General features: G+C 34.3%; 1 protein-coding gene across 2 annotated transcripts in view; it reads right to left on the bottom strand.

Moving 5' to 3' along the window:
- retm (real-time) overlaps positions 1-16233 on the bottom strand; it is a 194832-nt gene that overhangs the window by 46351 nt on the left and 132248 nt on the right. For both annotated transcript variants that reach the window (XM_069828396.1, XM_069828397.1), the window contains 4 exons: positions 12531-12619; positions 6667-6804; positions 4449-4569; positions 4154-4272 (listed from right to left, as the gene is read on the bottom strand). In XM_069828396.1, coding sequence (XP_069684497.1) covers positions 4154-4272; positions 4449-4569; positions 6667-6804; positions 12531-12619 — 467 coding nt within the window. The remainder of the gene's footprint in view (positions 1-4153; positions 4273-4448; positions 4570-6666; positions 6805-12530; positions 12620-16233) is intronic.

The raw sequence follows: 16233 nt of genomic DNA, 5'->3' as shown, positions 1-16233 counted from the left end.
TCATTTATACACCGATGGATCCTTGATCTCCAGAGAACAAGGTGCCGGTGCAGGTGTTACGTGCTGTCTCTTCTCACTTTATAGATCTCTTGGATATGGAACAACAAGTTTTGATGGTGAAATCATTGCAATAAGTGAATGTCTCAGGAATCTTCTATGCCACATCAATAAATTTAGGAATGCAGTTATATTGTCAGACTCCAAAGCAGCTATTCTATCAATCGTCTCTAAACACACACCTTCATCTCAAACAGCAGAAATAACTAAAATGCTCTCTCAATTAATATCACTCAATAAAAGAATTGTATTCCAATGGATACCATCCCATTGTGGAATTCTGGGAAATAAGAATGCGGATGCTTTAGCAAAGAAGGGCAGCACTGCTACTTACATACCTGTTACTAAATCTACGTATTACTCTGGGAAGAGATTGATTAAATCTACATACTTAGACTTCAACAAACAAAATTTGATAACTCAATCCCAAGGGAAAAAATGGAACTCTCTGCATCAAAATCCACAGTTAATTCCCGATATACCACGAAAATCGTCTGTAGCTGCACTTAGATTGGCAACAGGCCATGATTGTTTGGCCAAACACCTGCATAGAATTGGAATATATCAGTCCCCTAACTGCCCATTGTGCAACTCAAACCAAGAAATGGATTCGGAACACCTCAAAATCTGTGCTTCAGTGGCTGGTTATGATAATATCTTTGAAAAATATTGGAGTGCAAGAGGTCAAATGACTTTATTGTCAAATGCCTGGCATTAGAAAACAACAACAACAACTTTTCGAGCATCAGTTTTTAAATACTACATAGTTTTGATGCAAGTTACAATTATATAGGCAGAAGACATAATAATTCATCTCTGTCCATACGCCTGAATTGTCTTATGTGAAACTCACTACAGTAAATTTATCTGTAAAATTATTATGTTATCTTTGCTATTTCTGACGAAAGTTTGACGACATTTTAATAAAATTTGTTTTGTAAAAAAAGTGTATGGAGCAATTCAATGTGATGGGAGTTTTCGGGCATTGTTTATGTGTATTATCATTTTAATATTTTGTTATGTTTGTTATTGACGGAAATAACTTTCATCTCTTTTGGTTTTCACCAACTGACAATCTTACAAAAACTACTTAAAATGCCGCAAGATAAATATGTAACTCTGTACTGGGTAACAGTAAGTCATGTAACTCACACCTCACGTTCTATATTTCATATCAAATACCCAAGTTTATTTGTAATTATGTTATATTTTCTCTGCGTATATAAAGATGCATTTTAATAAAGTTAATATTAAAATTTATTTGTAACTGCAATATCACGTATAAATTAAAAACATTGGTAACATAAGTGCTAAAATCTCATCTGAAAAGGAAAACAATGTTAATATTTAAAACAGAACATCCAACATAAAAATCATATTCACATACGAACACACAGGTGTCTGTAAAATTATATAATTATCATATAATCTATCTTCAACTATAATAACTATTCATGTTCTATATATTCCAATTTAGGCCAACACTAACTCCAGAAATTAATCTAAGATCATCTTCCTCTACCCCTATTCTTTTTGCTAAGATTGCGGTAATCACATTCCACTCTCGCTCCTTCATGAATAGAGCTCTCTTAAATCTATATAGGATGTTAAAAGAAAAAGAGTCTGATGTTTTGAAGGGGTCGTAGTGCACATCACAACAAGAAAAAAAGTCCAAAAAACGTGAGTCCTAATATTAAGTTTTTACGAAAAACGTACCTTAAAATTCGTATGTTGGTCACAGGTTATTAGGGCCACACATTCTACGCTGTACATTAACTAGTTCTCAGTACTGGCATTTCTTAGCAAGCCAATTGCCCATCTTGCTGGAGGTAGTGCCATACCATCAAAGACTACAAAATGAATGTGGTTTATGCATGACGGAGCACCAGCCCATTTTCATAACAGAGTCAGATGACATATCTAACACAGGTATTTAATCTTCCATGGATTGGTCAGGGAGGTCCTGTACCATAGCCTTCTCGTTTCCCACATCTTAATCTCTTGGACTTTTGTTATGGAGACACTTAAGGCCTTAATGTATGCAACAATCATTGAAGACATTGAAACACTAAAGGAGAGTATCAGCATATCAGAGACCAACCAGGAGTGTTTGAAAGGTTGCGTGGTTCCTTAAGACGTCGAGCAGAAGGATGTGTTATGATGAATGGAAGTCACATGGAACATATGCTATGAACAAGTAAGTTCTAATATCTCGGAAGATATTAATATTTCTGAACTATTTTTACTTGTTTTGCTGGGTTGTACCATCTTTTAAAATATTAGACCCTATTTTTTAACACCCTGTATACAAGGTTAATATTAGAACAGAAGGGAATGTAAAAGCTTCAGTAAGTATACTTTTTCTGTGTATAAAACACATAACTATATAATTTGAAATTACATAAATTTTTCAAAACTAGACCATTTTATTAAAACCATTACAAGTTCAATCACACCGATCATGCAATATGAATGGAAAATAGGGACTGAAAGATACTTTAATAGAAAACACAACAAAGAGAACATAAAACACAAAAACATTGAAAAATCACCAGCAAATAAAGCTATTAATGTATTCAGCTGTTTTTAAGAAGCAGCTCATACCTTGACGGCAGTAAAGTACAAATTGCTACTGTTTCTTATTATTGGTTAAGGATGAGAGAATATTAGAACACTCTGGAAAAGAAATAGTACCGAACAGAAAAGAAAAGAGGGAGCAGCAGCAAGAAACAATGCCATGACCAGGGAGACCAGATTTTGAAATTAAAAAACAGGAATATGCTCGTGACATAAGAAATTACCCTACAAATTAAATTCAATTATCCTTGCAATAATTCGTATGTTAGAAAAAAAAATATCTCATAGGGGCAGAAACAATTTTCAAATGTTTATGACTGAAGGAATCAAACATCACAGAGATGAACTTTGCTGCTTGTAGTTCTTTCACAATGGATTCATTGCAAAATGGGCCAGCACATTCACTAAAATCTTCTCACATTAGTGGAACTACAAGCAAAGCTGCTTCTATTAAAAACTTCCTAACAATAGAAGAAATGCAGTGCATCGAAAGAAAACTGTGGTTATTTTGATGGTTTGATAAATAAAAATACCTTCTTCTACTGCAAATTTTAATTATTGGCTTGAAAAAAGATGTCACTTTATTAGATGATGATGAGAAAGCTGCGTTTTTATGCTTCTTTTTTTATCAATGTGGCTACTGATGTCTGCTCTTCCATCAGGTGAGATTGAAAATATCCAGTACACAGTACAATTTCGAAATGCACAGAAAATCTTATTGAAGTTTATCATTCAATAAATACTTTCTTTTTTGACATATTAATGAAAACTCAGTTATTGTACTCACAAATATATTGCACATAAGAAGCACATGCTACCAAGACAAAGTACCAAATGACCAAACCGGAAACTATGTGTTTGTAAACTTAGTTGTTTACATATTCATCATTACGATTGTGGAAATAGGACAGCCAACATATTTAGGTTGAAATGCGATTATTTTAACTCAATCTTGGTCTTACTAATCAAAAAGGCTCAAATCTGATTACTCTTATAATGAGCGAGGGATCAATCAAAAAAACCGGGCCATTCATGCATCCCAAGAAAGTTTTTCGGGGCACTGGGACTAGTCTGGTCACCTTGGTCATGACTCCTAGTGCACCACTTGCACAAAATTAAAACCCTAAAATCCGAGAGAATATCCTGAGACAGATTTTTGTTAAGTTATAGTTTATGAGAAAATGGAAAAAATGTCCAATTTTTTTAGCAGAGAGACATGGCAGCAGAAGGAGGAAGAAGGGCAGAGAAAAGAGTGTACATTATGCATGTGTGCTAATGATATGAAGACCTCCTTCAAAGAAGGTTGCATATCAACGGCTTTTGCATATGATATGCAACGTTCCTTGAGGGAGGTCTTCATATGTTTTTTACCACATTCATGTAAGTTTAATGTTATCATATAACGTTATTTGACTAAGAACAACAGGATGCATGGTTAGTGACTAGCAAGATATCATACAGGAGATTCACACATAATTAAAATTAACAGTTTAAAGAAAATTCAGTCATGAACACTCACTCGACATGATCCTCCCAGAAAATCTGGAACAAATTCTTGAGGAATATAGTCGACAAGGCCACCACTTGCTTGATAATCATTGCCACCATAGAACAAGAATTTGCTGCGAGTGTTCTCATCTAACAGATAAATCAAACAAGATAAAGAAATGCAATTTACTACAGCACAGTGTTATTTCATAACTTGATAAATATTTCTTATAAATACATTTGCCTACTTTTTATTTACAACAGAAAATCACGGAAATGTTAGGCAGTACATAAAGTAAAGAGTATTGCATGGTAGAGGTACTAACCAATAAACGTGCTCACTAACGTCCATAAAATTGGGAACACCCTTGGTGCTCGAATGATGAGGACTCTACCCATTGTCTCTGGATAATTAGCTTCTACAATTTCAATAATCCTCAGCAAAGCCTGTAATGCACACATATAACAATAAGATTATTATTATTATTATTATTATTATTATTATTATTACTATTATTACTATTACTTTACTAATGGTGGGCACTTGACTTGTGTCATTCACCCAAGTGTTCTCATCTCGCAGGTGATGTGCTGAAGCTTGTAATTCTTTCAGCTGCTATGAAGGCACTGTCCTTGGTGTACCATAGGAGGCAAACTATGTAACACCGTATGATGAATGATTTATGGAGTGATGGTGGAATGCTAATATGGGAAATGGGAGCACCCCGCAAAAACCTACCACAAAACATCTTTGTCCACCATAAATTCCAGTTGGATCCACTGGGATTCGAACCCAGATTATCAGTGTGGAAATCTGATCCTCTAGCTGTTCGACTAACAGTGTATCTATATAAAAATTATATATAGATATCAAAAAGTTATGCTAGTATACTGTATTGAATACAAACAGGAGTCATAATTCTTAATTTTTAGCATTAACTGAAATGTATTTAATCAGTCACCAGTCACATAAATTTCACTCTTAAGTAAAAATAATATTTTTCTTTTTTCTTTTTGCTATTGGCAGGTCGTTGGCTGTTCTTCATTCACCTACATGAAGCCAGTGTGTACGTCAATTTACTGACGGAGTCATTTCCCAGGGTATGCCATAGGATGCTGATCTACACTACACCCATGATGAATGAGATGATGGAGATTTGTTGGGATGTCACAAGGGAACCAGAGCTCGCAGAGACAACCTCTTTGTTAACTGGACCACAGGCTTGTCCAACATAAGTAAAACATCGGGAGTACACCAGGAATCGAACCTGGGTCCACAGGATTATAAATTCGGCACTCTAGCCACTAGACCATCGTGGCAGCTAAAATGCATTAATACCTGCGTATTAAAATATTACAAAAAATCTGAGTGACAACCCTTTCAAGTAAGTAAAGTATGTGGTATTCTTGAATCAGCACTGGCTAAATAAATTACCCTAAACAAACTGCTCACATCCTTCCTTGTGAATTAATCATCCATGACACTTATTTTAATTGGAATAGTGACTTGATAAAATCTATTGTATATATATGGAAGTTACCAATAATAGTGCTCACAAACGGTTTAAAAGTCTTGAATTTGTATAGGTAGGTATCTAAGGTGACCAGACGTCCTCTTTTATCCGGACATGTTCTCCTTTTTAAGCTTTTGTCTGGGGTCCGGGCGGATTTTAAAAAAATGAATAAATATCCTCCTTTTCGTAACTTGTATGCCTGATATTTTGAAAGTATCTGATTTGACGCTTTTTTCAAGTAATTTGCCAGTAGGTGGCAGCAGCATCGACGGAATATACTCTTTACCAACATTTGTAAGTCTCTTTGCTCCTCCTTTTGATAATAATAATAGTTCCCTTGGCTTTTATATGTAGTTAACTGGAAAATCATTATATATTATTAAGTTTTATCATAGGTATGCTATAATAAAATAGATACTGACATAATTTTAAATACAATATAAGCCTAAGTCTAAATATAAATAGATATTTTCTGTCCTCTTTAAAAATTATAGTTACCTTGACTTTCATATGTAGCTAACTGTAAAATCATTATTATTATTTTTATCATAATTATTTTGTAATAAAATAGATATTAACATACTTTTAAGTATGATATAAGCCTAAATCTGTGCTGTATATTGACGTAATTTAAAGTAGAATATAAGCTTAAGCTTAACTCAAAGTAGGATACATATTTTCTGTCCTCTTTTTTTCGAACAATGTCCTCCTTTTTGAAGCTTTGTGTCCTCTTTTTTATGAATGTGAATCTGGTCACCCTATAGGCATCACCATTCAGATGCATCACTGTATTTATGAAATACGAGTATGAAGTGCATTGATTTACTATTCAATATTGCTAAACTGTTGAAATGCAACTTACTGATTTCCAGTTACAGCTTCAGCTTTTCGCAGTAACATCTAATGGATAATTAAATGCTACAAGACAATTTTTTAGGAATAAGATGCTAGATAACCATAAAGGACAAATGTTCAACTGAAGTCAAGTGAAAGCAGCCTTCTACTGACAAGAATGTTTCACAGTACATACCTTTATTCCAGGTCTCCATAAATGTCGCATATTAAGACCTTCCAAGTCCACTAGGAGAGACCATGTTGAAATTGGTTTCCCTTGTGTTCTCGTAGCTTCTTCCATCAACTGTAGGCCTTCCTCACAGACGTGAAGAGTCTTAAATAACAAAGATTAATACATTGTATGTATGGTATGTTTTAAGAGAATGGTCATTAGTCACGTTCTAAGCTGCATTAGATATAAAAAAAAATAAATTCTAGGTAGAATATTAGCAACTTCAGATACCAGAAGATTAGAACTTGCTAGCAAAATGAATATTAATTAAGAGATGTTCCAAAATTCCCAAAATTATTTATCGTATTAATAAACACAGTTAATTACTTTTTGGTATAAGTGCTCGGTTATAAATTTCATGGTATCCACAGACATCTACATTGCTCTACTAAGTACAAAGAGGTAACTATACATTTTATGAAAAATGAGATAATGATGTATAGCAATACTCTGGAGTATTTTGGACCTAATATTAAGAGTTTTATGGTCATATAGACGCTCTATATACCTTAAAAATGATGTACAACTAGGGGTATGTGCATTTGTCTGTACTGTTGTCCTGAATATAAAGGAGTGTATGTTGTTCCGTTTTCTTGTTCATTGGATGAAGATAAAAAAAAAATCTGTCTACTGGATTGCTTATCATGTAAAATTAGAAGCCAAAAAGACCAAAATTTTCGAACACTGAGACTAAAATTACTATTGAGAGAACTCGAAGATGAGTGTTATTGAAAATTATACAGTAAGAAGAAACTGTCAGTAACTTTTATGACATTTGTACTGAGTATTTAGAAAAACAATCTACTCCTTTGAAAATTTTGGAATGTTTCAGCTGGATTACATAAAAAATTGCTCTCAACTGAAAGGAAATACAACAGTGTCTGCAGTGCATATCTGGTATGGTTGAAAATATTACGAATATTGTGCCGAAGATTAACTCTTTGACGAGGTCAGTCATGTTTAAATTCAATTATGTTTCATTTAATGATGCTCGCAACTGCCAAGGTTATATCAGCATCACTGGTGTGCTGGAATTTTGTTTCACAGAAGTAAATCTACTGACATGAGCCTGTAGCATTTAAGGATACACTGATGTGAAATTTGAAATTTCTATACTATTCTATGTAGATCTCTGAAATTTTGTACAGCTGTCCTACTATATACAAATAGTCTGTGTACAAAGTTTCGTCTCATTTGATGCAGAAATGTATGAATTATTAATAATTTTGTAATTTTAAATTGTGTAAATTTAGCTTTTCAAAAATTGCTACTCCTCCCACAAATTCGAATATTTTGGCCTGAAATTTTGTCTACATACTTGTCAGACCCTCGTAAATAAAACTTACTATACAATTTTGCCTTTTATTCTACTAAAAATAAAATAAAAAATATTTTATGCACTAAAGTGTAAAAACGGAAAAAAAGTCAACTCAAGCGTAAAGAAAAATTAATATTAAATAAAATATGAATGTTAGGTATAATCCTGATAGTAAGTTTTGTTAAGAACACATTCAAAATCCTCTACAAAAAAAATCATGCATGTAGTACAAAAATTGTAGGAAGAGTAGCATTTTTAGTAATGCAAAATTTACAAAAACTGAAAGTGGAGAAAATTGACTTCAAAGTTTGGGATGATAATAATAAACAAGAACTCTATCTTTTTTTATTTTCTAGGCATTTTGAGATATATAGGCCTTGCTTATTTTACGCAGAACTTACTCTTATATACAATACCATGCAGTGCACACCTAACCTGCACTAGTAAATAAAGATGGCGACTGAAAAAAAAACATGTAAACTTATGAAAACAAATCACTATAGACTGCAGACACTTATTATTACATTAACAATAAAACTGTTAGAAACTTGCAAATATTTCTTGTATAGCAAAACAAAAACCGAGCATGGGAAACACGTTGTTATGGCTACTAGCAACAAATGGAATTTTTCTTTAGACAAGAGTTGTGGTCTCTTGGTAACTGAATATTTTTCAAAGGAAAGCATCCTTTGAAGTGATATCTGTTGGATCCTATGAAGAAATATTTCGAGAAATCGAGAAGCTACACTGTCTGAATTGGAAATCTAATGTACACAAATGTTTGTGGAAATTGCAACACCAAGAAAGATACATGTGAATGAAATTGATACCTCAGATTAGGTACATAACAATATAGAAATGATTAGAATTACAAAATTGTATCTGATCTGCGACTGTGAGATTTCAGTATGGTGTGAAGCTTCTATACGCTGCAATCAGAGCTTCTAAGCGTCGTGGCATGGGATCAAAGAGAGACTGGATATGTTCCTGGAGGAATTACCTTCACGCAGTTTGTATGCGAATCCACAAAGAGTCAAGGGTCGGTGCTGGAAGACCATGACAAACAAATTGCCATTCAACCATTTCCCAGACATGTTCGATGAGCGACATGTCTGGTGAACGTGCAGGCCAGGGAAGAGGATACCCGTCATTCTTCAAAGAAGGCTTGCACAATCCTCGCCACATGTTGCCGGTCATTGTCCTGCTGAAATATGGCATGTGGAGTTGCCTGAAGGAGGGGCAGTACTTCGGGCTCTAAAACCTCCCTAATGTAGCGATTGCTGTTCAGATTTCCCTGAATACGTAGAAGGCGAGATCGCATATTGTATCCAATGGCGCCCCAAACTATCACACTAGCGTTTCTCCGCTATGCTGCTCAACAATGCAGGCTCTCAGATTGTGTTCACCACTGTAGGGTCTAACATGTATGCAACCATCATTGTAGGATAAGTAGGACTCGCATGACTTGTCCGAAAACACTATATTTTGCTACTCAGCACGCCAGTGAAGGTGTTCACGTGCCCATTATCATCTGAGACGTTGGTGGTTTCTGGACAATGGAAGCCGACGCAATGGCATGTGAGCCACTAGTCCATCCCTCAAAAGACGGCGACAAACGACGGCAGATAGATCAACACCCGATGCAGTACTCCAACGTCGAATCAACATTGTGGATGAAGCTGTACAGTTCGTCATGGCCAAGCGGATAAGATGGCGGTCATCCCGTTCTGTGGTCACATTACGTGGTCCAGTATCCGCTCGTCTCTGTGTACGACCCTCTTCTATCCACTGGTTCCACACACTCATCACTGTCATAGCAGCATGCCCTGTAAGAGCCGAAATGTCAAGGTATGACAAACCTGCTTACCGGAGAACAATCATTCCCCCCGAACTCATTCACGTGCTGATATTGCGCCCTTCCTCGTCGACGAGGCATACCTACACTAGATTCACGTTTCCACTTCCTTTGGAAGCTCTGCACTGAATGAGCGAGGCATAACATTGACCTTGCTGGTGAAACAAGAGACATCACTGTTGGGCCTACGTGTACGCCATTTCTCTGGAAATGTAATCAATTATTGATGGTACACTTTTCTACACATCTCCCAAGATTGGAGTCGTTCGGGCCATTCTTTCTGGGTATTGTCTTTTCACAAACAGTAGTGTAATAAATAATATATGAAATACAGCGTAATTTCCACAATTGTCGCAGAATTCAGAATTGAGGGCATGGACGGGGGATTTACATTATCAGTCAAAGCGCGCAACCTTTTCGAAATGTGACCCTAAACAGCTGATAGACCGATCGTATGGCCATGAAAATTGGCAGAGGACATCTCTACACCATGAACAATTTTTTAAAGATAAAAACAAAAAATCAGTATTTTTGACCAAAAATGACAAAATTTCACATCAGTGTATCCTTAAGCACACTTAAATGCCATCAACCTGGTCCAGGGTCAGTCTTGTTATAAATATGTTTGGAAAGTAGAAAAGTTAATGGAATTCTGATACTGATGTTTTTTTTAAATGGTTTATTTTACGATGCTTTTTCAATCACTATTGTTATCTAGTTTCTGAGTGAAATGAAGGTGATACCGGTAATGTCAATAAAATGAGTCCAGGGTCAAATGCCGAAAATTACCCAGCATTTGCTCTTAACGGGTTGAGAGAAATCCCTGGAAAAATCCTCAATCAGGCTCCCAGATGTCCCGTAAAATACAAGATCATCCCGTTTTTTGCTAATGCATCCCATTGTCCTGAGAAAAGTCTTTGGGACAGCCTTCCGTTCCGTATTTTAGAGTTCTAAATAGAGAAAAAACGGAAAAGTTACAATGCCTATTCCATATTACAAATTATAAACATCGCACTTCATCATTGCAAGTGACTGTAGATGGCCTATTATGAAACAATTATTGTGAGTTATTAATTTCTCAAGGCGAATGATGGCAAATCAAACATTTAGATGAAGTCTGGGTAAATCTTTTTAAAAGTACTGAAGAAGAACCCTTAAATTTGAAGAGGATAGTACAGTTCATTATGTGTATCCCTGGAACAAATGCGTGTGTCGAAAGACATTTTCTCGCATGAATGAGAAAAATAAATTGTCTGTAAAAACAGTAAAATCATTGCTTGTTGTAAAATCATTCTTCAGTGAGGACTGTGATCCTTTTCATGACACGATTCTTCAAAATAAACAATTGTTAAGTGAAATTCATTCTTTAGAGAAATATTGCAACTTTGCAAGACCAAGGCAGATTGATTTATAAGAATATTGTCACGTGAGTAAATTAGTGTATTTTGTAGCTATTTCTGTAATAACTCAGTAAAAACAATCTGAAAGCAACTTACATAAAGAAGCTTAAACTTAATGCAAATATGCTCCCTACAATTTTGTTTACTACCGGTATTTGTTTACTTACACTTAGTTAGTAAGTAAAGTGTTTGTGTAGTAAACTTCACTACACACACTTTGAAAGATTGGCATATTTGATGGGTGCGTATACTAAACTTAATCAGTGATAACTGGTAAGTGTCCTGTACTTTTTTTCTAATATGTCTGGGAACCCTAAACTTGTCCCAACCAGAATATGAACTTGGACCCACTCATTTCATGATCAGACATGCTAACCATCACTCCACAGTGGTGGAACGATGCTGATCTTGAGCAAAGGTGGTTTGACATAGTTAAAAGTCTTTGTAAAATATATCTTTTGAAAATATTATTATTCTTGTACAATTTGTGTTAGCAATTCCACGAACCAATGCTGCAGTGGAAAAGTTATATTCGATAAGAAATTCTCTGTGGACAGATAAGAAAAACAGGCACCAGTACAGTCATTTGCAACTGAATGTACGAACTGTAACGTATCAGTGTACACACCACTGAGGCACACACAGGAGACAGGGAGGGAGAGCTATGATGTTTTTACTTCGGCATTGGAAGGTACTGGTATGTGATCAGCACCATATTCTAGCTGTTTTAGTAGGAAAGACTTGATACTCAGTTTTTATGAAAGGGCGAAAAAGTAGAAAGTGAAGGGAGACAACACAATGGCCATTTAGAGAAATTTCCTTGCAACATTAATCAGTCATATGTTGCAAGATTCTTTTATGTACCACAGTTACTGTGACACAGGAATCACAGTTTTACTTGTCTTCATAAGAAACCTTGAATTGTTCCATTCGAAAAACCTACTGACTTCAGTCACTAGATCGATAAAGATAATTAATAAAAAGCATTTGGACTGTGCCCTTCAATACTTTCTATATTTAAGTTTACGATCTTTAATATAAAGACACAAAAGCACACACACATAATATTTCATTACTATAATACAGAAAAATTACTATCAGTAATATGAGAATTCATATTTTTGCAACATACAAAGTTCATGTGTAATGCTACAGGACACTTCCTTTCTTAAATTCGTACCTAATATTTAGATAATTATTATACAGAATAAGATGCACTACTTTATTACAGCATTGGGTTAATCCTTCAACTTACAAGTTGAAGCAGTCCTTCTTCTCCTATTGCTTTTAGCAATCCCTTGACATCCATTTGGCCAAGCCGTAGCAGGTATAATGGTCGCCCATCTTAAAATGATCAAATGGTTAATGAATTAGTCTCATCTCATTTATCCAAAATTAACATACTTTTCACACAAATACACAAAATAGAGAACTGGGAAATGATTGGATTGCTTTTTGATGTAAGAGGATTAATTACAAGATTTTCAGTTGACCTTTTCAACCATTTCGGCCTACACAGTTATCATCTCGAGGACAATGGGTTACAAATCTTAAGAGACTTCTTAGTATAGTACATAACCATTTATATTTTTAAAAATTAAAATGGAATAACTTCTTGAAAGTGATAGCTACCCACTCAAAGTTACATAAACAAAACAAAAACAGTTATTGTACTATTGCATTAAAAATGACTAGCATACATAAACTAAAATATTATCTTATTTGGATCGATCGATCAGCAGGCTGTATCTTCATGGTAATCCTTAGAAAAGGCAGCTATAATTTTTATTATCCTCCCCCCCCTCTCTCTCTCTCTCTCTCTCATTGTTTTTTATATTATCACATTGACGAGGCCTCTTGTATTCTTGTACCTTGAGGCAAATAAAGAATATGAATATGAATATCTCTCTCTCTGCTATACTTTCTGAAAAAAAAAGACTACAAACAAATAAGGATGTCTCAGTTTTACACAGCTAAAATTAGACGTAAAAAGTGGAGGAAAAATATTTTCGAATACTTCGCTAAGCATGAGCAATTTCATGTACTGAGAACGGAATCCCCTAATATGCAAATTTTCTGTCAATACATTCACATTCAGTAACAATTTTAAAAAACACAACCAATTTGTTCTAAACATAAAGAAATATTAATATGATTATAGAATTATTAATTTTTCTATTAACATTTTAACCGATATTTTAGGCTTTGAAAAAAAAAAACAATAATAATACTTCCTTATGGTTTTTAAGGAGCCCGGAGGTTCATTGCTGCCCTCACATAAGTCCGCCATTGGTCCCTATCCTGAGCAAGATTAATCTAGTCTCTACAATGATATCCCACTTCCCTCAAATCCATTTTAATATTATCCTCCCATCTACATCTCGGCCTCCCCAAAGGTCTTTTTATCTTCGGCCTTCCAACTAGTACTCTATATGCATTTTTGGATCCGCCCATATGTGCTGCATGCCCTGCCCATCTCAAACGACTGGATATAAAGTTACTAATTATGTCAGGCGAAGTATACAATGCAATAATAACAATAAATAATAATAATAATAATAATAATAATAATAATAATAATAATTATTATTATTATTATTTATTTATTTATTTATTTATTCTGTTGGAGTTAAGGTCATAAAGCCTTCTCTTTCACACTACCAAAATATGTATACATATAAAATTTTAGGACAGCAGCAGAATATCGAAAGTGCTAAGTCCATTTTTCTCGAAATTGATATTTTCACATTGATATGTTCTTGTACCATTTTTAAGTTACATATAAATTGAGGCAAGTGCTATGAGACCTCTAAGCAGTTCGAACCATGCTACATGATGCTAGATAATATTTCACGGGCCTCTGTAGTATCAGTTTTTCTCAAATAACTCTTTTCTTATTTTTGGCACTTAGCACCTTTGTTACTTCAAGGCTTTATTTGTAATAAACTTTTTTCAGTAAACATGTCATTTTTATACTTTCCATTATCATTCAGTAAATTCCTGACAATATTATATTATATTACTTTATATTATATTTATATTATATTATATTATAAAAATTTTTAAACTTCACGTTGCTTCTATAAACATAAGAAAAAGTAGCAGGAGATTCACTGAATCCCAGTAACTGCGTGAAATGTTTATGATCTGTTCATTATTGTTATTGTGAGCATGGTTAGGATTGTAAAGATGTTTGTAATTTGAAGTAAAATGTTTATATTTCTTTTTATTTTCCTGCATTTAAACACGGCAGAGTCTTCTCGTAAATTACTTCACAATTGCTTCCTCGCTCCATGAGGCCCAGTTTCGAGACAACAATACAATTGATAGTCGAAACGATTCACACATCAATATGATGATAAATGAGTTGTTCGAAATTGATTGTAATGAATAATAATAATAATATATTGATTATATAAGTGTTAAAAATGTATATAGAACAAGGAAGAATCCTAGAATGTTTGGACTGTATTCATAGACATTCTTAGCGCAGGCTTCCGGTGGATGATCAGCAAACTAACGTTTTTCGTATTCATAAACCAGTGTTAGCGATATGATATGAATCCCGTACAAGTAATCAGTCGATAGCCGGGGCTAGTTTAGCACGGTCGTAGCGCGAGCTAGCGAAATGTCTATGAATAGCACCCTTTAATTTTAATTCTGATCATTTTTATTTCAACAGTACACTGGCTAACAAAACTTTTGTCTGATATACTGTACAGTTTTCTTCGTTCTTAAGTTGGTATTTGTACTCACTCCAGGACTGCAGCATAGGCGGCAGGTCTGATATACTGTAGTTTTCTTCATTCTTAAGTTGGTATTTGTACTCACTCCAGGATTATAGCATAGGCGGCAGGTCTGATATACTGTACAGTTTTCTTCGTTCTTAAGTTGGTATTTGTACTCACTCCAGCCAGGACTGTAGCATAGGCGGCAGGCAGCCTCTCCACAGGTAACAACCACCACTCCTCACAATAGAAAGGTTGAACTAAGCTAGTTGATTCTAAACTAAAAGAAAATCCTTTATGTTCACTTAGTGGTCTAGTGCCATAGATAAATAAACATGGCATATTGTAGCTCCTTGTTTCACCACGGTTCTTTGCATTCTGATGCGCCTATAGCATATTTTCCTTTTGCTGTTGTCATAGTAATAACACTGTTAATTACATTAAGTAAAGGTGGCACTAACAATCAACAGATTAATATTCTAAAATAATTGGGTAAATAATTTTATTAAGACAAAATTTTATGGTATGTCTATAATTTAAACCTTAATTGTCAATTGTATCCCATAGAATATATCAGTTTGATTTATATTTTGCACACATAAAAGAAAGATCTGCATTTTACTCTTATATAGTAATGAAAAGAAAATGTGGATGTAACGAACTAAAAAATAAACAAAACATATAGAGAATATGCAAATATTTGTGTTTTCAACACCAAACATAATATTGGCTTGTAAACAATAAACACTGACTGAATAGTAGCAGAATGCTGATTTAGAACATACAAAACTTTTTTGATGTGTATATTTTAAATAATAGAATAGAGAGGAAATCAGTGAAAAAGTTGTTGTTGTTGTTGTTTTCTAATGCCAGGCATTTGACAATAAAGTCATTTGACCTCTTGCACTCCAATATTTTTCAAAGATATTGTCATGGTTAGCCACTGACGCACAGATTTTGAGATTGTTCTGAATCCATTTCTTGATTAAATGAAAATGTTTAATTTCAAGTAAAATCAAATTATAGTATGCTACAGATATATTTCATTATTCGTTTTCTTTGCACTCCAACGGGATTTATGACATTTATTTGAAAACTGAATTTTCACCAACTTAAGTGTTAATGAAGGAGAATTTTTGTAATAACCAATGGTAGCAAATAAATGAAATAATGCTTTCCTTTTTAATTTATTTTGATTAATCAAAGTGTACGTCTACTGCGTTATCTTGA

This window comes from Periplaneta americana, chromosome 6, assembly GCF_040183065.1.
Source record: "Periplaneta americana isolate PAMFEO1 chromosome 6, P.americana_PAMFEO1_priV1, whole genome shotgun sequence".
Taxonomy (NCBI): Eukaryota; Metazoa; Arthropoda; class Insecta; order Blattodea; family Blattidae; genus Periplaneta; species Periplaneta americana.
The sequence above is the reverse complement of the archived record's forward strand: the minus strand, read 5'-3'. Positions and strand labels throughout refer to the sequence as shown.